This window comes from Columba livia, chromosome 1 (genome assembly GCF_036013475.1).
Source record: "Columba livia isolate bColLiv1 breed racing homer chromosome 1, bColLiv1.pat.W.v2, whole genome shotgun sequence".
NCBI classification, from domain to species: domain Eukaryota; kingdom Metazoa; phylum Chordata; class Aves; order Columbiformes; family Columbidae; genus Columba; species Columba livia.
Genome location: NC_088602.1, coordinates 171,209,777 through 171,231,099, shown reverse-complemented (window position 1 = coordinate 171,231,099; position 21,323 = coordinate 171,209,777). Strand labels below are relative to the sequence as shown.

At 52.2% G+C, this 21,323-nt stretch overlaps 1 protein-coding gene across 4 annotated transcripts; it reads left to right on the top strand.

The window, feature by feature from the left end:
* Positions 1-3,913: 3,913 nt before the first annotated feature.
* SEPTIN3 (septin 3) lies at positions 3,914-21,278 on the top strand. Of its 4 annotated transcripts, none has more exons than XM_013371369.3 (10): positions 3,914-4,342; positions 9,863-10,054; positions 10,302-10,430; positions 11,159-11,240; positions 11,612-11,749; positions 12,111-12,228; positions 12,688-12,783; positions 14,804-14,900; positions 15,378-15,429; positions 16,847-21,278. In XM_013371369.3, exons 1-10 carry the CDS (start codon positions 4,333-4,335, stop codon positions 16,980-16,982), a joined length of 1,050 nt encoding a protein of 349 aa, XP_013226823.1. In that variant the 5' UTR covers positions 3,914-4,332; the 3' UTR covers positions 16,983-21,278. The 4 variants fall into 4 exon arrangements, with proteins under 4 accessions (XP_013226823.1, XP_021138314.1, XP_064901815.1 ...); XM_021282639.2 differs by having other exon boundaries at positions 4,110-4,342; positions 14,801-14,900; XM_065045743.1 differs by lacking the exon at positions 16,847-21,278 and adding an exon at positions 16,179-16,414 and having other exon boundaries at positions 4,132-4,342; positions 14,801-14,900.
* Positions 21,279-21,323: the final 45 nt, after the last annotated feature.

Below are 21,323 nucleotides of genomic sequence, written 5' to 3'. Positions count from 1 at the left end.
TGCAATCATACCACCATTATCTTTTACATCAAAACCAGGCACACCGGCTTTGTTTTAGCCAGAGGACAAGTTGTGAGTCCTTCCATCAGCCAAAAAACGGAGATCATGATGCAAGTACCCTAACTGGGGAGCCTTGCTCGGCAGGGAAATGCAGGGAGTGGGATTACTCCTGTGCCCAAAGTTATGGTTGACCTGGCATGCAAAGGCTCAAAGTGCAGGTGCAGCCTGAAACAGGTAAATTCCTTTTATTTTTGTGCCTTGGTGACTTGGGAATGCTAAAGAGAAATGCCATGGGGATGGGATGCATGGTCAAATGTGCCGCACTTGGCTGCACGGCTCATGTCCCCTGCCCTCCGGCACAACACAGTCGTATCTCTAAGTGCCAGCTGGAAACTTGCTTGCTGGCCTCCCCTCCCTTGTAGCTGGGACTGCACTGCAAAAGGACCCTGGCTGAGCCATGGGGTAGCAATAAAAACATCTGTACTAGAGCCGAAGTGCATGGAGCAGTCAGGGACAAATTAAACAGTCCCTGCAGGAAGAGGAGTCTGGTCCCTGCATTCTGCACCCGCACAGTCTGCTCCGCCATCGTACCTCCTCCAAACCCACTTTTGCCTGCTCAGTCAAAAGAGAAGAGGGAAAACCACCAGCCTGGTGAAAACAAAAGGCTGGGTCTGGCACTGGTGCTCTTGGCCAGCTGGCACATGTGGTGGGACGGGGCTCCCCATGGAGTTCCCCTCTTCCCTCCTCTGTGTCCTCTGCTTGCCAACCTGCCTGTTTTCACCTCCACTCTGCCCACAACTCACCACAGAAACCAAGCAGAAAAGAAGACGACAAACAGGTCAGGGCTGGACTAGAGAGAAACTAATTATTCATCTCCTCTAGTTTATGTTTTGTGCTGTTTAGTCCTGATGCAATCGGTAGTAAGCCAGGTATTTTCCGCGGGTATTTATTGCCAACAATGTCAAAGCCTTCCCCAATGGAATAAAAGTGTGTGACAAATGGTGTTGCCAATGCTTTATTTTTCTGTTGTTGCCCTTGGGAGCTGCTTCCCTCCAGCTCCGGGCAGGGAGCAAGGACCAGTCTGCAGTGGGGTTTCCTTTACAGCAGGGTAGGTCTTCATCCGTCTGGTTTCTGCACTGGCTATGCTGAGGGGCTATCTGGGAATAATTAAGCTAAAGGCAAACGCTGCCTGAAAACTGAGACTGCTTCTCCTCTGTGGGACCTGTGTAGCCAGAGATACCTCAGGGGAGAGGGAAACAGTCACAGATACTGAATTAAGCTGCATAAAGCATCGGAGGAGAAGATACTTAGTGCTTCCAGCACAGCATCAGATTGGTCTTTTCCACCTTCTCTGTCTCTTTACCTTTAAAGAAGAAGAAGAACTACACTGCCCCGAGCCCTGCTTTCCCCAGCACTCCCTACGGCTTGCTGCAGGCATTGGGATGGTGGTTTCCCCTACACCCCTCAGTGGAGGGCCACCTGAAGGCAGGGAGCTTTGTCCCTGTCATGCTATGGGTGTTATAAGTGTCCAGCTCTCCTCTTTGCTCCCGTTTGCCCAACAAACCACACGTATTCTCATCCTGCTCTACCAATACACCTTCCTCCTTTCCTCCTTGGTTATTGTGTTGCCCTTCAAAGTCTCTTTCATAGTGAGAAAGGTGTAGAGCAGCAAGCTGACTCCCTGTTATGGAGGTTCTTGACTCTGAAAATGCCTCAAAGCTGGCAAAATTAAGAAACAATCAGAATAATGAAGAAGCAAATGGAAATCAGCATAAGGAAAAGAAGCATCAACCTGGATGGATGAACACCCAACAAGCAAACACTGAACTTCCTCAGTGGGGCATAAATTGTTGGACTGGAATTTGGCATTTGAAGGGAAAAAAGAAAAAAAAAAAAAAGGAAGAAGAGAGGAAGGGAAAACATTCCAAAAATTCAGAGTTTTTTTTTTTAGTCACACTTGTTGCCCTCAGGAGCAGGCAGTGGCAGGCCAGACCTGGTGAATCTGCACCGCTTCTCTACCTTTCACCATGGGCTCAGGGCAGGGGGCTGCCCATGGCTTGGGCTGCCCGCAGTGTGGAGCTGCCGGCGGCGGGGGCCAGGAAGGCGGCGGGCAGGGGTCAGGAGCAGCTGAGGCACCAGGCGTGGGAGCTGCTGGTCCGGCCACAAGTGCCCCATTGTCCCGGCTGGAGGCGGGCTGGCCGGCCCAGCAGTGCTGCCCACGGGGGCTCAGGCCCGTGGACGACGGCAGCTCCGGGCAGCGCTGAGCCCTGGGACATTGCAGCCCCTGCAGCAGGGAAGGCTGCAGCCCCCCGGTCCAGCCTGGCACCGCCTGCCCCCGCCCTCACACCTCTGCTTACAGCCTGCCGCCGCCCGCCATGGAGGAGGACGTCACCCCTCGCCGCAGCCGCCCGCTGGCCCCAGGAGGCCCCACTGGCCCCAGCCGCATCCCAGGCCCCCCGCTGCGGCGGGATGGCCCACTTGGTGCCCCCGCTGCCCCCACGAAGCGGAGCTGCCTCTCCGTCACCCTGTGCCGGGCCAGCGGGGGCGGTGGGGGGCCCCCCTGGGAGAGGCTACGGGGTCCAGCCCCCGTCACCCCTGTCCCGCCTCGCCCCCGGCCCCCCACAGCCGAGGGGCCCCAGCGATGTGGCAGTTCTGGTGGGGCCAATTCTGCCCTGGGGGCGAAGATGGGGGTGCCCTGCTCCCCAGCATGGTCCGGTGGGTATCTGCTGCTGGGATGGGGTGGGCAACGAAGAGGGAGGCACCAAGGGATCCCTCGGTGGTGCCATGGAGCTCAGCATGGGTCAGAGCCCTCTGGGAGCAGTGGGGTCACATGGGGGAGGATGGGGGCTTCCACCCCTGTGAGCGATTTCCCCTTCACCCACACCGGGAGTGTGGGTGGGCAAAGGCAGGGGGAGGTGAGCCCAGTGGGGTGAGCCTGGTGTCCAGCAGGGAAAGGAGCAGCGGGGGCACCATGTCAGGAGATGTTATGGGTGCTGGGATGCCTGTTTGTCTGTCCGTCTGTCTGGCAGTCAGCCTGTCAGCCGCTCAGCCTAGCCAGGGTAATCGCCAACAGTGATTTCTAAACACTCCCGTAACCCGCAGCAGGTGTAGTTTCCTTTTACCTCTGGGGTGTTTCAAAAAGAGGTGCCAGGTCTGCCAGGCATCCTGCAGCCCAATCCCCACCCAGGGGGCTGGCACATGCTGGCGGGACACATGGGGACATCCCTGAAAGGATGCTCGAAATGTCCCACCTAGCAGAGGGTCAGAGCAGTCCCAGATGTTCATGCATGGTGGGGGCACAGTGCTTGATGGGGCCAGGGCTCACAAATGTAGAAGAAAGAAACACAGAGGGAGAACAGGGCATCTCCCTCCAAAGGTGCCAGCAGCCAGGGGCATCCACTTGCTCTCCAGGCATGGGCACATCCACTGGACACACGCAGGCAGGCACCATCAAGCACATACACCTGCTAGGGCATGTAGGGGTGCAACCTGCACACCCCAACATGGCCCATGGGTAGCAGCTCTCCCTGCTCCCTACACATATGCACATACATGCATGTGCACACACGTATACACGCGCGCACACACACACACACACACACAGAGGAGACAGCGCTCGCTCTGCCTCTGCACCGTGGGCTGACAGCCAGGAATCGTGGTGCCGGAGGAGAAAAGGTTTCTCACGCCTCCGCAAGTGGAGCTGAAGGGCAAATTGCTTTTGATGAGCCAAAACGTTCGCAATTTCCTCCCTCCGGGAGAGGAGAAGGAGGCCTTGTAATCCCCTGAACTCAATAAATACCTAGGAGGAGAGAGCGCCCTTTCTCAGCCCTGCCGGAGCAAAGCCATGAAGGGTTAAATATCCCCCTCCTTAAACAAGCAGAGATGCTGAAACCGCTGGGGAATTGGGAGGGAAAGGGGCAAGAAAAGACCTGTGAGGTTTGGGAGGGAGGAGGGGTGCGGATGTGCAAGGGGGGCCCTGTTGGCACCCATCAGCGGCAGCCCCTTCATCCCGCCACCCGTGCCCACCCAGGCGGGGAGGGTGGTGGGGGCCTGGGATGGAGCTGGGGGAGGGTGCGCGGGGGGAGATTTTGCGGCGATGTTTAATATTCAGGTCACATGACAATGGCAGCAGGAGCAGCACCAGCATCCCCGCTCTGCTGAAATAGCCACTGGAGAAGGAGGGGAAGGAGAGGGGGGGAGAAGAGGACACAGGGAAGAAAGAGAGAGGTAAAAGCGGAGCCTTGTAGCCCACCGCACCGCGTCAGCATCAGGCTAGAAAAGTGTGAGGAGATCCACCCCCTTGGGAGAGGATTTGGAGACAAAGGAAGCTTCATGTTCAAAGGTAGGATGCTCTGGGCTTGGCAGGGCTGGGCGATGATGGAGGGACGCCGCTGGGGCTTTTTGTGGAGGCACCCTCCACTGTGCTGCCCAGCTCTGGTCACAGCGAAAAAATATCCCTGAAGGGCAGCGGGGGAAATCGGTCCTGGCTTTGTCTTTCCTCTTTTTTTACCTTTTGGTGGCAGCAGTCTGGCATAAAGGAGAAAGAGCGGGCTGGTTGCAGTGCTGATGGGGAGTAGCTGACGCCAGGGGCTGCTCTGAAAGAAAGAGATAATCCCAGCTGGTCCAGGGCTGGGGAAAGCCCACAAGCTGCTCGGCGACTGGCTTGTCTCTTGACAGTGACAGGCAGTCACTGAGGGGGCAGTGGGGACGTCCTGTGCTGCTACCCAGGCACCTCCGCAGGGAGACCCAGCACCAGTGAGGGGGTGGGCAGGGGGACAGGCAGCTGTGGTGGCACAGGTACCCTCATCCAGGGGTGCTCAGCGTCCTCTCACCTTATGCTGTGCTGCCCAGGTGGTGAGCCGGGACATGGGGTAAGGGCTGCACAGCCAGGGAGCAGCACCGAGGGTATGGTCAGGGCTAGGGCAAACATCAGCCCTGTGGTGGCTGAGCTGGGGATGTGCCCAACCCCTTCACCTCCAGCTCCTGCATCTCCAGAGAGGCTTTGGCACACGCTGCCCTAGATTTCACTGTGGTCCTGGCAGAGCCAGGCTCCTGCCCAAGCCCTTTGCAAGGCTCTGAGGGGAAGGAAGGCTGCTGCCGGGAAGGCTGTGGCAGCCCAAAGGGCTGGGATGTGTTTACCCACCTCGCTTGAAATGCCTGGTGATCTTTCAGGCCAGGCAAAAAGATCTGCTAAGGAGAATGGCTCTGTTTTGCACCCTGAGATCAGGCAGTGCATCCGGCGCAGCTCAGCCTTTGCCCTGTACAGCTGGGAGAAATGCCCTGGGGTCATCACAGAAGCAGAGGGGAAAGGGATTTCTCCAGTGGAGAGATGCTCAGTCCAGCACCTCTGAAACAAGGAGCAGATCCTAATGACTGCAAGCCCCAGGGAGGCTGTGCTACCGAAGCAGTCGCTTGCTTTCCTTCCTAGTGACCTGGCATCACCCACCAAGGACCCTCTCCTGCCAGCCGCCTTCAAGTTCTGAACCCGTCCCTCCTCCCCGCTCCATGTCTGCAGGGAGTGGGACTGTGGGTCTGGGACCACAGGGGTGGAAGGGGCTGGGGTGAGACACACATGTGGATCCCTGCCTCCAGCCAGAGTGGAAGGAGAGCCACAGCGAGTCCGTCCATGTGTTACGTGGGGGTTAAATAGCCTTTCCTTGCTGGGAGCTGGGTTGTGGTGAGCCACTGTTTGCAGCCCTCCCTCCCTCCCTCTTGCCACTCAGACAAAGGACAGGAAGGTAGGGGGAGGGGATACGACTGTATCTGGGTTATGGGGACAGAGTAGATGTCAGTCCCCACTACCTGAGCCCCTGAGGGATCTGCAGGGGCAGATCTGTGTCTGTCTGCGGCCAGCTGCTGCGAATGTCAGAGGCAGGCAGATGTGAAGGGTGCACTGCAGCAGTGGGGTCTGCTGCTGACCACGTACGCTGGCCTTCCAGGGAGAGGTTTTGGAGTCAATCAATGGGTGTCAGAGGCAGGAGATAGCTGGAACCACTGGGACCTTTCTGGGCACTCATTACCCTTCTAACCCTGCCTACCCCAGACACTGCTCCTCTCCCTGTTCCGGAGCCGAGTGGAGCATCTCCTCTGACCAGGAGATAGTCCCCTGGCAGCCCAGCCTGGGCCACCTCCCTCCAGGAACCCTGCAGCAGAAGTATCACCAGCGACCACCCTCTTAAATCATCTCCCCTTTGAACAGAGAACAAAGCGGCCGGGAAAAGGGTGGTAATGCAAACAGCGGATGCAAGTGGTTAACCTTGCCTAACCCTCTATTCATCATCAGCTATACTGGCTCTAGTGCCCTACCACAGATTCCTTACAGGGGACAGCTCGGGGGGGTTACGGGATGTGCTGAGGCTGCATTATGCTACCCCTTGACTGGTCAGTCAGAGTGCTAATGAGGTTTCCTAGCAGCATTAGCATTACTTCATGTAAAACAGAGCTGTTCCCAGGAGACCAGCTGGACATGTTTCATGTCTTAAGGTGCCTCTCATAGCTCTGGCCCTGGTTTCGCACACCCTGATCTCCCCGGCAGGCTGCTCCTCAGTTGGCTCCTTGGATTCCTCTGTGGAAGTCAAGAGGAGGAAACTCATGAGCAGAAAGCTGAGCCCTTGGGTACCTCTTTGCAAAATGGGGGCTTTCCTTCCTGAGGCTGTATGGGAAGGCACCCCACAGAGAGGAAGGCAATAGACTGAGAGGAGAAAGGGAGGTTGTCTACTCTGAGACACTGAATGTTCAAAATCAAAAAGCCCAGAGCAACATCACTGGTATAAAATCCAGAAAATATTCAAGGAGACTTCTTGAGATATTTTCTCCTGATCTCAGGACTTTTTATAGGTGCTCAGGAACCTGACTGAAATATCTACTCCAGCTACTACAAGCTAGTAGCTGTCAAGCTAGACATGAAGAAGATATAAGGAAGAAATTTTTTGCAATGAAGGTGGTGAAACACTGGCAGAGGTTGCCCAGAGAGGTGGTAGGTGCCCCGTCCTGGGAGACATTCAAGGTCGGGCTGGACGGGGCTCTGAGCAACCTGATCTAGTTGAAGATGTCCCTGCTCATTGCAGGGGGTTGGACTAGATGAGCTTTGAAGGTCCCTTCCAACCCAAACTATTCTATGATTCCATGACTCTAAGCTCCAGGCCGCAGCAGCAAAGCCTGCAAAGGGGTGGCCATATATCATGATGTCCACAGCAGAGTTAGCAACATCTGCCAGCTCTGAGCAAAGCATCCCTCAGTGAGACCAAGGGATGAGTTATAAAGCTCTCAGTGAGCCTTGAGGTTAGCTGCCAGCAACTTCCCTCCTTCCTTCCCTCTGTGTAAGAAGAAGGAGTTGAAGGAATAAAGGAGAGGGCAACAGACCCCCTGAGGACAAGCTGCTGCCCAGGCAGCAAAGGGATTGCAGCCCACATGGCCCAGGTCCTGCATCCGTCCCATTCAGCTGCTTGGCTGGGCCTTCTACCCACTTGCACCTGTTCCCTGCCCACCTCTGGCATTTATTTGCCCCCATTACTGCTGTAGCCAAGTGCCTCACTGGGGCCACAGCCCCCTGCCCCACATCCCGTCATCATTCCTTGTCTCCCTCTCTTCTCTCCTACTCTGGGGCAGGTGAGATCCCAGCAGGGCTATGTGGGGAGTGCACTGGAGGAAACTGCAGCAGGATGAGGGGCACAGAACAGCCATGTAACTACAGCACAAGTAGTGTGAGGCAGCCCAGAAGAGGACGAATGAAGGACAGGATGCAGGAGAGCTGGCTGGCTTGGTCTTCCATGCTATGCCAGAGACATGGGCTTTCCTGGCTGGCAGCAGCTTTGAGAAAGCTGGAAAAAGACAACAGGAGCCCCAGGGGCTGCTTTGTCAGCGGGAAAGGCACAAACTCGCTGTGACGGGTGTAAGAGCAGATTGCAGCTGAGAAGCACTCGGCTCGGCAGGCTGCCTCCTCCGGCAGCTGCCCGGCAGCACAAGGTGCTCCGAATTGCCAGCCTGGCTCAAGCCAATGGTCCATCTTGTGCTCTGGTCCCCCCAGGGTGCTGCTGGCTGTTTCAGGAGAGGATGGTGATAGCTCAGAGGGCTCTCGCTCAGTGGGGAAGAACAGGGGGTAGACCATCTTCCAGCAGACCTCTCCCCTGCGGGCAAGGTGGGAGGAGGGATGAAGCCAAAACCTTTTGGCTGTTACCTGTGATGCTGCGCACAGGTGGCTGTGCTGCCATCATCTTACAGGGAGGGAAGATCCCTCCTCCCAGTGTATTACAAAAAACTTTTCAAATGGTATAAAAAGAGCTGGGTGGAGGTACCCTTCTCCTTGCCAAGGGTGGCCTTTCCACAAGGGCCTTCCAGCATACAACAGTGGGGTATTAAAGCTTATATATAAAATGTAATTTTTTCCCTGTGTAGAGCGGCCCTTTGTGTCTGCACAGAGGCTTTGATGTGGGAATGCCAGGCAGGGTCACCAGCCAGCCATGCAGCCTGTTGCAGCCTGACCTTGTCCTTAAACAAAATTTCTCTGACCTCTACCCAGCCCCTGTCTCTGCCTGACCTGGTGCAGATGTCACAGGGACCCCAGACTGGTGCTGTCAGTGTCCCCAGCCCAGTGACCTCTGATTCATCTTCCTCTCCAAGAGGAGTGTGTCACCCATCAAATGTCAGCCGCCTGCCCCATCGCTCCTGTGCTTCTCTGCGGCCAATGGGTTCTGCTGAGAGGAGCAAAAATCTCCACCGAAATGATGGAAAGGGATAATTTAGTGTGGGATACTTGAACTGAAGTGGCATCCAAAACAAGCAAAGCGCTCACCAAGCAAAAAACACATGCTGTCCCTCTCCTATAAAAATAACCATCTAATGAGACAAAGCATGGGGGAGTCAAGTAATTAGAGTGAGAGAAGCTCTAGTTTGCAGCTGGTTTGTGTATGAAAGGTATTTGATTCACATCCCTTTTATCTTCCTTTCTAGATCCATCCCTCACGCCTCCCTTCCCCACCAATTACAGCTTTTCTTCCATGCCCTCTCCTCTCCCAACCTCCAGCTTCCTCGCAGTGGGTGGGAGCTGCTCACTAATGAGACAAGAGACAGAGATAAATGGAGGAGGCCCACCCCAAGCAGCGTGTGCCATCACCCGAAAAAGAGTCGGGGAGGCCGGAAAGACCCCAGAGCTTTTCTTTTTGCCCATTTGTTTTACATGGAAGGGTGAGCAGGGAAAGGTGCAGATGATTAGTTTACTGATCATGATAATTAGTTCTTCAAGCATGACAGAAAACATCCATATACGGGCAGGAGGCAAGCGCAGAGGTCATGTCCGTGCTTTGCCCTTCCACCACTGCCTTCCTCTGTGGAGCTCAGCCTGCACGGAACAGCTGGTAACACAGCAGCCCCTCGCATGGGCTGAGTTTGCAAGTCCTCACAGTAAATTCCAAACTCTGTTTCAATGCCGGGACTTCAGACATGATAATTTTTTAAAGTCTGTTCCATCTCAAATTTAATGCTAAACTTGGAGGGGTGAAACATTGGTTATCCTGGGAGATAAAAATGAGGAGACACACACATAGAGCTTTGGGCAACTGATGAGGAGCCCAGCCACCTTCACTGGGTCAGCTCCTGCTGTTTAGAGGTAGCCATCAATATGTTGCATGCTCAATGAGCCCCACTTCTCCACCTTCTCATCTGGAGTGATACCGATATGACTGTGCTGGAAACTCAAGTATGTGTTCCTCTCATGAAGAGCCTTACTGCTAAGATCTTCCCACTCAGCCATCCTCAGTAGCCCTTGAAATGGATGTTCAAAGTCACCATCAGCCTCTGTGACAGGCCAGTAGGGAGGTCCTCGTTACACCTCAATGGTGATTTTTCAATCTTTCTCCCCATGCAGGGCCAGTGGAGAGCAAAAACGAAGCAGCCATGTCTGAGCTGGTGCCAGAGCCACGACAAAAACCCGTCGTACCGATGAAACCCACGGGCATTAACACCAACTTGCTGGGCTACATCGGTATTGACACCATCATTGAGCAGATGCGCAAGAAAACCATGAAGACAGGTTTCGACTTCAACATCATGGTTGTAGGTAAGCAGAGACCAGCTAGGGTGCTGGGAACCATGGCCAGGGGTTGTCCCATGAGGCCAGGTGGGGAGCAAACCCTGCAGGGAGGGCATGAGGGATCAGATAGTGCTTGCTCTGAGAAAAGGAGAGCTTGCACAAGGCAAGGGGACATCTACAGCTCCTTCTCCTGCCAGCCTGGCTTCGCCCCCTGGGCCTGCTGTCATTACTGGGCTGTGGCAGATGTCACGGGCTTCCTCTTTGCAATCCACAGGTCAGAGTGGACTGGGAAAGTCAACACTGGTGAACACTCTCTTCAAATCTCAGGTGAGCCGCAAATCTTCGGGCTGGAACCGGGAGGAGAAGATCCCCAAGACAGTGGAGATCAAAGCCATTGGGCACGGTAAGAGCCAGGCTGCTGAGGTGGAAGCAACACTGATGCTTCAGCAGTCTTGCAGGAGACCCCAGTAGTCTATGTAAACAGTTCTTTGGTATTAGGCAGCCCTTTCTCCATGGGAAGCTAAAGTACAAGTGCCAGTTTTAGATGGCCTCAGACCCAGACAAGGCTTTTCTTAAACAGCTGTGCCACTGATGCCACAATCAAAAGCGAGAGATAGAAAAAGAGCTCTGGATATTTCTTCTGCCAATACATTAGTCTGCATGTGTGGATTAAGCATTGCAGTAAGTCCTTCCCACCTGCAGATGCCTAATGATCTATACAAATTGCATTGGTGGGTCCCATCCCAAGCCCATCTCCACATGGCAAAGCATCAGCACAGCTTCTGCAGTGGTGCAGAGCAATGAGCATCATCTCAGATTCAGGATGATGCATTGGAGGGGAGGGCAAGTTGTGTAAATTAGGTACTACATCTGGTGACAGAGTGAGCACAAATCCATTTTCCTATGGCAGAGTGGTATAAGGTGGCTTTGGTGCAGAGGGTAATAAAATTAGGGGTCAGAAATGCAAGTGGAGATCGCAGTTCTTGAGGCATGACCCAGACTGCCCTGGTCATGCTTGCTGGGCAGTGAGGAGGGCAGAGCACTCTTGTTCCTTTGTAGGGCACAGAGGCATGTTTCACGATGGGGCAGGTCCCCAGGGAGGGGTATGATTGTTTGCAATTTCTTCCCCAGTCATTGAAGAAGGTGGTGTCAAAATGAAGCTGACAGTGATTGACACACCAGGATTCGGGGACCAGATCAACAATGAGAACTGGTGAGTTTCACACGGTCGAGGCCTTGTGCCCCAGAACAGACTGCAGTTAAGACGGTTTATGGAGTGATCATCTACTTGGCCTGGAAATTGTCTGGGAAACTATTGCACTTGGTGCTGGTAATGGGGACATGGACTCGTTAATGCTGGGGGGCTGTGTGCATGCTCGGGGGTATGCACACATAATATAGCAGGTCCCTATCTCTGTGCTCACTTACAGAAACTGTTAAACATCTCTGCTGATGGCGAGATGCTTATGACGGATATTTTTCATGCCTAAGCCCACTTTGCAGCTGTCAGAGCTGGGAACACTGTAGGCAGGAACATGAGGAGGTTTGTACCTGTCTATTCATCTCTCTCTCCCACTTTAACAGCTGGGAACCTATTGAGAAATATATCAACGAGCAATATGAAAAATTTTTGAAAGAGGAGGTGAATATTGCAAGGAAGAAACGAATTCCAGACACGCGAGTGCACTGCTGCCTCTACTTCATCTCCCCTACCGGCCACTCGTACGTACAGTCTCTCACCCTTACTCAAGCCCTTGGTGCCTCTGTGGCAGATATAAACCGTGCTCTGCTTCATCTCAGCCATGGACCCAGGGGTCCTGCCTGCAGGGCTGGACACTGTTTGGCTTAACTGTGGGCGCCCTGGGGCTTGAAAGAGTCTAGGATAACAAGGGCAGGAGAAATGCCACTGTGTTTTTTGGGAGAGGGCAGGATGGATGGGAAGAAGGAGATGAGAGCACAGTGGCAGCAAGTAGGGTACATAAAAGGGAGGTTTCGTTGATGCCCTGATGCTGGAAGAGTCACTAGGATTAATGGCAAGGAGGGTAAAGTGGCCTCTTCCATGTTGCTCTCTCTTGGGCTGCAGCCTGCGCCCTTTGGACCTGGAGTTCATGAAACATCTCAGCAAGGTAGTGAACATCATCCCGGTTATTGCCAAGGCTGACACCATGACCTTGGAGGAGAAGACTGAATTCAAACAAAGAGTGAGTATCTCGTCTCCTGTGTGGGATCCTTCCCTGCCCTGGCTTGGAAGTGGGAGAAATGAGCAGTGTCCTTCCTGGGACAGCAGTGCAGTCCCCACGGCATGCACAGAATCCAGCACTGGGCTGGTGGGTAACTCTTGAGACTGTCCTGAAGATGCAGCTGTTTATGGCTCTGAGCTCACCTGTTGGAGGGGGAAGAAACGTGTGTATCCCTGTGACATCTTGTGATATGCTCTGTCATGGGAACTTCAGAGCCAGACAAATAACTGGGGTTGGGGAAGAAAGACGCATCATTACTGCTGTGACGCATCATTACTACTCTGCTGCACACTTCCCTGGGAACAGTCCCTGCAGTCCCTGCCCACTGGAGGGATGTCCCAGATGGTGTTTGCCCAGCTATCCCACTTGCCTTCCTCTCAGGTTGTGTTGCTTTGTGCTCCAAAATATCTCTCTGCCCAGGTGCGCAAAGAGCTAGAAGTAAATGGGATCGAGTTTTACCCCCAGAAGGAATTTGACGAGGACCTGGAGGATAAAACAGAGAACGACAAAATCAGGGTAGGAAACATTTTATTGTGGGAGGGGAAGATGGGGATGAGGGCTGGTTGTATTTAATGAGTGTAAAACAGACACATGTCACTTTTAAGCGCTTCATGGTGCCCGAGTGAAAGATCCAATGGATGTAAAGGACGGTCATTCCTCCTTCCTAGCTTAATTTGTTCCTGTTGTTACTACAGGGTGCTATGAAGGCTGAATGAGGAAGGATTATGTTTTACCTCCTCTTGATGAATGCTCTGTTTGGCCTCCATTAAGGACCAAAGGGGCCTGGTATGTGGCTGATGTCCAGCCTCTGTCCCAAAAACATACCCCATGAGCCCTCTCATGTGCTGACCAAACTCTGCCTAAAAAGCAGTCAAGTTCTTTGCTCCCTCATCTCCTGTGACAAGTCTTGGCCATCCTTCCCTCCTCAGAGCATTAGAAACTGTCTCCTAATTTCCAGCTCGTATTTGTTATATCTGTATTCTTGTGCCAACACTGACTCGAGCAGTTCTCCTGCGTAGTGGTCCTTTCCACTACTCATGTGTTTACAGAGAACAGTATTACCCTTTGCTGACCTTCTGGTCTGCTAAAGGAGACAAGCTCCTTCAGACAAGCTTCCCATTCCTTAGCAGTCCACACTCCTAGTCACTTTTTCCTATGCCTGCTCCAGTTTGGTTTGATTTTCTAGCGCTGGTGTTGGCACCCCATCTCTTTTGACATCTGAACTGCTACACCCTTGGACCACATGTGCTTTTTAAACTGTTGCATCACACTGGTAGCTTGTGGTCATCTTGTGAGTGACTAGCACGTGGGGTCCTTCCACTCCTTCAGTTACTGTTTGTTCATGAGCTCCAAAGTCATAGCATAAATTCTTGATGTTATTCCCTAAATGCTGCCCATTGTGCCTCAAACTTCAAACTTACATCTTCCAAGATAATAACCCAGTCTGCTTTTGTCTTGACAACACTTCTTGGCCTTGTGATGCTAGTGCATTTAATTATGCCACTCATCATTTTTGTGGCTATGCCATTAATGAAAATACATAGATTTGCCCCTGTGGCAGTCTTCAAGAAACTCCAAGAGTCTTGCATTACAGCCTGACACCTGCCCTTTCAACTCGCCCAGCTGTCAGAGCCCCAACAGAAATTCCCACCTTCCCCATCTTAATTAATCATTTCCCATTTGGCAATACATCACACATTCTAGAGAAGACTACATGGGGTTTGCTTCTTCTCCAAACTGTTGCTGCTTTTGAAGAGGGCAGCACATTTTGTTCTGTACTTCAGCATCATTGTCCTATGTTTGGATAGTCTCACACGTGGGAAAGAAATTGCTTTTTAATCTCCATCCCTGCAGTAACTGCAGTCCCTTCCCAGGTCCAGGGACATCTATAAAGCAGAGTAAATCTATGAACATCTGCACAACCTTATGGATAGCAGGTTTCTCCTGCATCCTGTGCTCTGGAAACAAATGGTTTCTCTTATGCTTAGAGATATCTGAGTCCCCAACAGCTTCACCTACCCCATTTCTGGCCTTCTTCAATACAATCGTTTTGCTGTTAAGCTTGTTGAATGTTCTTGTGTCTTGTTGGGAAGGATTATTTTGAGTCCTCTACTTCTTCTAGTGAAGAACTGCAAACATGGTGAGAAAAATCTCTAACTATCCCTCTGAGCAGCCCTGGGCTGACAGACCCTCTCCTGGTTATGCCAAGGTACTCTGGTCATCCCCCTCTTCAGAAATGCCTGAGATGGGTGCAGTAAAGCTCTGTCCCCCCTCCCCAGAGCCCTTGGCACTGTTGCAAGCTACCCACTAAGCTCAGGGGGTACAAGGACACCTGTAAAGCAAGGGTACAAAATGCTAGGGATAGCACTGATGGGTGAAGAGGACAACCAGTGAAGTGTTACTCTGGAGAACATCTTCCCTTGGAGAAGACCTTGTGTTTGGTGAGCTGAGAGGAGGAAAGGTGGACGGGGAATGGTGATGGTGCTGCTCTCTGCAATGGGTTCAATAGGTCTCTCCACATGCCTCTCCCCAGCAGGAAAGCATGCCCTTCGCAGTGGTTGGCAGCGATAAGGAGTACCAAGTGAATGGCAAAAGAGTCCTGGGCAGGAAAACACCTTGGGGAATCATTGAAGGTAAAACACCCTTTGCTTCTGGGAGCTGAAAGTATCTGTGCAGGGCCCAGTAATAGGCAGGGTCCAGACAATGTGCCCCATGGCTACATTCCCATCCCTTTTATGATAAACCTTTTGAAACCAAGCAAGAGAAGAGTTCTCAAATACCTCTGTTGGGAGGGAATTGCCATGGTCAATGTGGTTCCACTACCACTACCTGGCAGAAACTGGAGGAACTCCAAACATCATGGTATGTGAAGATGAGCTCTTGAGTTTGCCTTGGTTTCCAAATGAAAATTCATATGTGACTGCACAGCACCTCTTAGCATGTATCCTCAATGCCTGACAGTGCAGTGTTCAGACAATTGTCTGTCCTTTCTGAAGTGTACAGCTCTGCCGACCTGGAACCTGCCCCACGACAATGACCTTCCCATGGTCTGTAACCACAAAGGGATCATTGAAAATATCAAACTTAACAATTGCTTGCTTTCTTTTCAGTGGAAAACCTCACTCACTGTGAATTTGCCCTACTTCGAGATTTCGTCATCAGGTAAGACCATGGTCATGGCACCAGTTTGTTCTTGATAAGCAAGGAGTCTTCCTGAGACCCTCTTAGGGTGAGAAAGCCCCTATGGAAAGGAAAATAAAGTCAATTTCAGGCAGTGAAGGCAGATGTGGGGTAGGGTTGGATTGAGTTAAGGGGCAGATACTCCAGCACCTCTTTTAGTGACGTGACCACTGTGTCAAGTAGGTGCTAGTTTTCAAGTATGAGTTGGACACCTGGAGAAAAGCAGGGTAGTACCACCCCCCTTGTATCCCATTGAGGATATCAGGTTGCAACAACTTCTATTTGTTGCTGACAACAGGTCTGGGCTGGAGTCAGTGAGAATGAGCCCATTACCCCATCCTAGACCACATGTCCTAACAGGTTGCAGGATGTGCTAGAATGTATGAGCTGGAAGTGAAAAGCTCCATATTTCAGTCAGCTGTCATTGTCCTGTCTTATTTCTACTCTGTTTCACAAAGTTGTCTCTGCACAAGTGATATCTACCCCAAATTCTGTAGAAGAGCTGCAGATCCAGGGTCACCTCTGTTCCCTATAAATACAATAAGATTTTAAAACAACACCAGAAAAAAGAAAATAAGGAAAATACACTTAAAAGCCAGAGCCCTGTGGCTCGTTCTGCCTGTGGGTGTAGTGGTATTGGGGCACTTCATGAGGTACAAGACTTTGACACCACCCTACTGGCCACTTTTTGTTCTGCAATACCTTCTGCAGCAGACATGCTTTCCCTATAGGATGAGCAGCAACGGGCACAGACTGAAACATAAGAGGTTTCAATTGAACGTGAAGAGAAACTTCTTTCCTCTGAGGGTGACAGAGCACTGGAACAGGCTGCCCATAGAGGCTGTGGAATCTCCTTCTCTGGAGACATTCAAAACCCACCTGGACACATTCCTGTGTGATCTGCTCTGGGTGAACCGGCTTTAGCAGGTGGGTTGGACTAGATGATCTCCAGAGGTCTCTTCCAACCCCAACCATGCTGTGATTGCTCATGGCAGCGTTCATCAGGTTATGGTCCTCAGTGGCCCTGATACACCCTCTCAGTGCTATCTTGTCTCACCACCTCTTTAGATGAGACAGGCCTTGTCTGCTCTGACACTCCAGAAGGGCCAGTATCTGTCCCATGGGCAGAGGTGTGAGAGGTGTGGGAAGCACAACCAGGGATTTCAGCCCATGTCGTGCATCCTATGTGTGTACTCTTGAAAGGCAATGCTCCAGCTCTCAACGGTATGGAGGCACCCATGTATTACAGAAGGAGGGGTAAGCTCATTAGCCAGACTGACTGGAGAAACCTTCCATTTATCTTGGGGAATAAAATGCTCATCAGAAGATTAACACCAGCTGCACTGATGTTGGTTATCGTATCTTCTTTGCAACCCTACCTTCACTTTGCCTCCTGCAGGACCCATCTTCAGGACCTAAAAGAAGTGACCCACAACATCCACTATGAGACCTACAGGGCCAAACGGCTAAATGACAATGGAGGGCTGCCCCCCATGACTGTCGAGACAGAGGAAAACCACGAAAGTAACCTGTGAATGACACCCCAGCCCCTTCCCCACTGTCACCCGGTGTGTCTGGACACGACAACCCACCCCTGCTACCCTTGATTCTGCCATAGGTCTGTCTCTGAAGCATGTGATGCCTCCTCCATGTGTGTGAGTGCGTGTGTGCCTGTGCTGGAGAGGGACCCGAGGTGTCTCCTCTGTACTTACCAGGGTGTCCTCATTCTCCATTTGTTTTTTGCACAGTGGACTGTCCGTCATCTTCCTTTCTCTTGTTTCTGTGTCTCAACTGTGTGTCTTACCTGCGGAAAATAGGGATGAGGGAGAAGGATTTCCGGAGGCAGGCGGGCTCCAGAGGTGGGGGCATGCTCTGGTTCTGCTTTTATCACTTGGAGACATAGCAAGGAGAGACTCCAGGAGAGATGGTGGAGTCAGTGCATGCAGTGTCTTCAAGTGATGGCAGCAGGGATTTCTCCCACGTCCTCGGTGGGTGGGAAGGCAGCTGGCTGGTCTGAGGGCACAGTGGTGCAGCATCTTATCCCCATTTCTGGCTGTGGCTTCCCAAAGAGATATGGCAGCTTGGAAGTAGATAGATGGGAGAAGTGACAGACTGACATGTTTTGTGGTTCAGGGACAGTGACTGGTAGGAGGAGACAGAATTAGGTTTTGGGCTGTAGCATCTATTTGAGGAGCATCAAAGTACTTGGGGAAAATAACCATATTTTCAAAAAGAAGCAAAACGCAGAGGAAAAGAACGTGTTTCTGTTGTAGAAGATGCACTTGCCTTGCCCAGTGCAAAGACCAAAAGCCATGTTTGAGCATCACAGTCTTTTGATCCTATGCGGCTTCCAGCTCAGACCAAGCTATCCTGAGGTCACTCCACCCCACCCAGGTGTCTCCCTGGGTCTCCATTGGTGGTGAGAATACAAGAGGTATCTCCTCCTCACTGAAATGGCTGTGTTTGCTGTTCCAGCAGTCTTAGCCTGTGCTGCTCCCCCATGCTCCTACTGCCCTCCCTGCTCCCATGTCCTCCCCTCCTGTGCTTTTGTCCTCATTCCCTTTTTGCCCTCCACAGTATTAAGGACATTTATTTTCCCCAGGTTTCCCATAGCAGAGACTCAGGCATGGATTCCAGAAATTCTTCTAAAATAACTTATTTTGCAAGGGATAGTGTAGAGCAGCTTGAGCTGGTGCCTCCTGAAGAGGGACCCTCAGCAGAAAAAAAACTTGGACAACTATACCCCCCCGATCCAAGCCTTCATCCCGCACATGTCACTCCAGGCAAACCGCAAAATTAGGGTCTGAGGTCTCCCTGTTCTTTGTTATATCTCTTTGTTTTTGTCAGGCAGCCTGACAATTAAAGCTCTGACCTTCAGTTGCTATTTTGCACCTGCAGCTGGAGAAAATGAGTTCTTGGCAATAGCCAAAACATCCTTCTGTTTTGTCTTCTGTTAGATGCTGTTCTCTTCCTTTACTTATCTCCAGGGATACACGTTCCCTGATCTTCTAGCTTGAAGACTCTGAGACCTTTTTTACTTAACAAAGCAGAAAGTTCAAGGTTCACAGCTTGCCGAAGTTAACCTAAGCAAACTTATTTACACTAAGTGGACTCTACAGAAGCAGTTTCTATAGAAGCAGTTTCTAACCAAGTTCTACAAGGAGCAGTATACCCAATAATTCAATAAGCTAAGGCACAGTTCTTCTTCTTCCTTCCTTCCTACCTTCCTTCCTTCCTTCCTTCCTTCCTTCCTTCCTCCCTCCCTCCCTCCCTCCCTCCCTCCCTTCCTTCCTTCCTTCCTTCTCTCACTTTCTCAGCTCTCAGCCCTTTCTGTCTCTCCTCCATTTCTCCAAATACTTGAATCTTGCTCTTCTCCAGGTTGTTTCCTCCCTCTCCCAGCTCTCATATCTCTTCCTTATCCATGTGCTTTGGTTGTATTGCTTTGAAAAGCAGTCATTCTACCTTCCCCTGGAGGGGATGGGGAGGGAAGTTAAAGACCCAGGAGCAGAAAGAGGCACAGCTTTACTGAAGACTATAAGCTCATGTCTAGCGAGATTCAGCTCTTTTCTGGATGTCCCCAGGCCAGGCAAAAAGCTGGCCTGGCTGGACAGAAGGGAAAAGGGGAGACATCACAGACATTCTGAGTTTGGCAGTTTCTGCCTGTCACTTAGCATGTCACACAGTTGGCAGGGGTTTTCACCTCCAGCAGAACAGCCAGTTGCATTTAAAATGCATGTAACAATGCCATGGCACAGGACAGTAGTAGTGCTGCGAGTCCAGGGAAGTGTGGTGGGTTTGGGAAGGGGGTTGGAAAGGCTGGTGCAGGAGGGAGGAAGAGGTCTCAGTGAGGGAGTTGCAGGGGAGAACTCAAGCCAAGCCTGAGGTTGGTTGACAGAGCTGTACAGGGGTCAGTGCTGGGAAGAGGCTGCTCCAAGCCTTAGCAAAACCAACTAAGAGCTTATGTCCATCTTGTGGTTTTCTCTGGTGCTGTCACTGCAAAACAAAGTTCACTCTTGTTCCCCTGTCCATGCAAATCAGCCATTCTCAGCACTGCTAGGACATAAGGGCCACAGCAGCCCTTCGCAGTCCTTCCACCACCCACGTTCACAGCTCCTGGTGTTCCTGTACGCAATGTGTGCGTACAGCCTTGCATCCACCTTCCTGCCTGCACCAGTCCTCCCTGGCCCTGCAAAGAACAAAAACTTAATCACCGGTGCCAGCAGCTGTACCACGGACCTTGCAGAAACCATCCTGCTACAATGCTACCCATCCCACCACCCACACCAGCCATCCACAGCCCAACATGGGGCCAAAGCCTCCTCCCAGCTTGTCTCCACCAGTCACCAAGGCATGGACATGGCACCACCAGCTGCCAGATGCATCTTCTCAGCCTGTTCTGCTGTGGCTGCTCCTGCTCAGCCTCTACATAATGTTTTAACCCAGTGCAATAGGAAAGACTAATCCAGGGCTCCTCTTCTTCACTGCACTGAAGCGTGAAGCCACGTTCCACCGTCTGTAGCAGAGGCGCGCACTTGCTTTCTCACACAGCTCTCTCTGGCGGCCATGCAACTGCTCCCGAGGAATTCTTGCTGCTGGGCTCCAGCACCCCCGGCTGCAGTGTGGTCATTTCTACAACTTTTTCAACAACTTTTGGACCCAAACAAGTGTTATAGCTGGGAGGCAATGCCGCCCTGCTCAAAGAAAGCAAAGCAGACGCCACACAACAGGAGAGAGAGATTATCATTTGCCTGTAACATGGATTACAAGGACAAGGCTGTGTGTTTTGCCTTTTATGATTAGGAATTTTTGTTTGCTTGTGATAAGGTGTTTTTTAAGCTCCGCTTTGTAATCTCCTGTCAGATCATGGACTACTTCTAAGGATCCATAAAAGCTTGCTGAGAAAAGCAAGCTCAGGTATTCCCCACTGCCATCTGCTCCTGGAAATATCCAACTGTTATCTGCCCATCTACCAGAAAGTCTACAAATGGCAAATATCAAAAATTTGTCATGTTGTGCAACAACAGGAAATAGTGTTGGAAGAAAGTCTCCGCCAACACGTAAGCTGGGAAAAACCTGAAGGGATCCTTGCTCTCGTGTGCCACCAGCTGAGTCCTGCGATGACCACAGCACATCAGACGCTCCCCTCAGAGACACCACTTGAACGATATCATAGCACGGTGGAGTCTAGATTTTACACCAGAGGGACATACTCAGTGTGTTCAGAGAGTCGTGAACTCTTCACCACATAAGCCATTGAACAGAAAAACTTGGCAATGCGTGGTAAATCCCAAAGACCCTTTTTTTTTTTTACACCGGACAAATTCATTTAGGCCAGGATGCTAATGATCACGGTTATGCTGTGAGCGCAGAGGGCAGGAGGAGCGAGCGGCGCTACGTGTAGGCACTAGTACTTGTGGTTAGTTGTGAGGACACGTCATTGCGGTTCACGACCGTTTGTCAGCGGTGTCTCGGGGGAAAGGGCCGCCTAAGATGCGCTGCCGCCACCTTTCCCAGCCCAACAGAGACCTCGGGACGAGGGACGCGGCGCCGCGAGGGTCAGGCGAACAGACAACGGCAAAAATCGCGCTGCAGCCGGACACTGGGCCGGGGCCGTTCAGGGAGAGCGCCTTCCCCGACCGCCTCAGGCCCAACCAGGAGCGGCCCAGGCCGCAACTCTCCCCGGCGGCCACGCACGGGCCTGGAGCAGAGCGATGCCGGGGCTGCCCCGCGGCGGGGAACACGCGATACCGGGGGACAGGGCGGTCCGGACGGTGTAACCGCCTGCAGCGTCCCCTCCACCGGCGGCCATTAAACCAGCGTCGCCTTGACAACCGCTCTCGTCATTTCCGCCTCGCGCCCGCGACCTGACGGGAGGA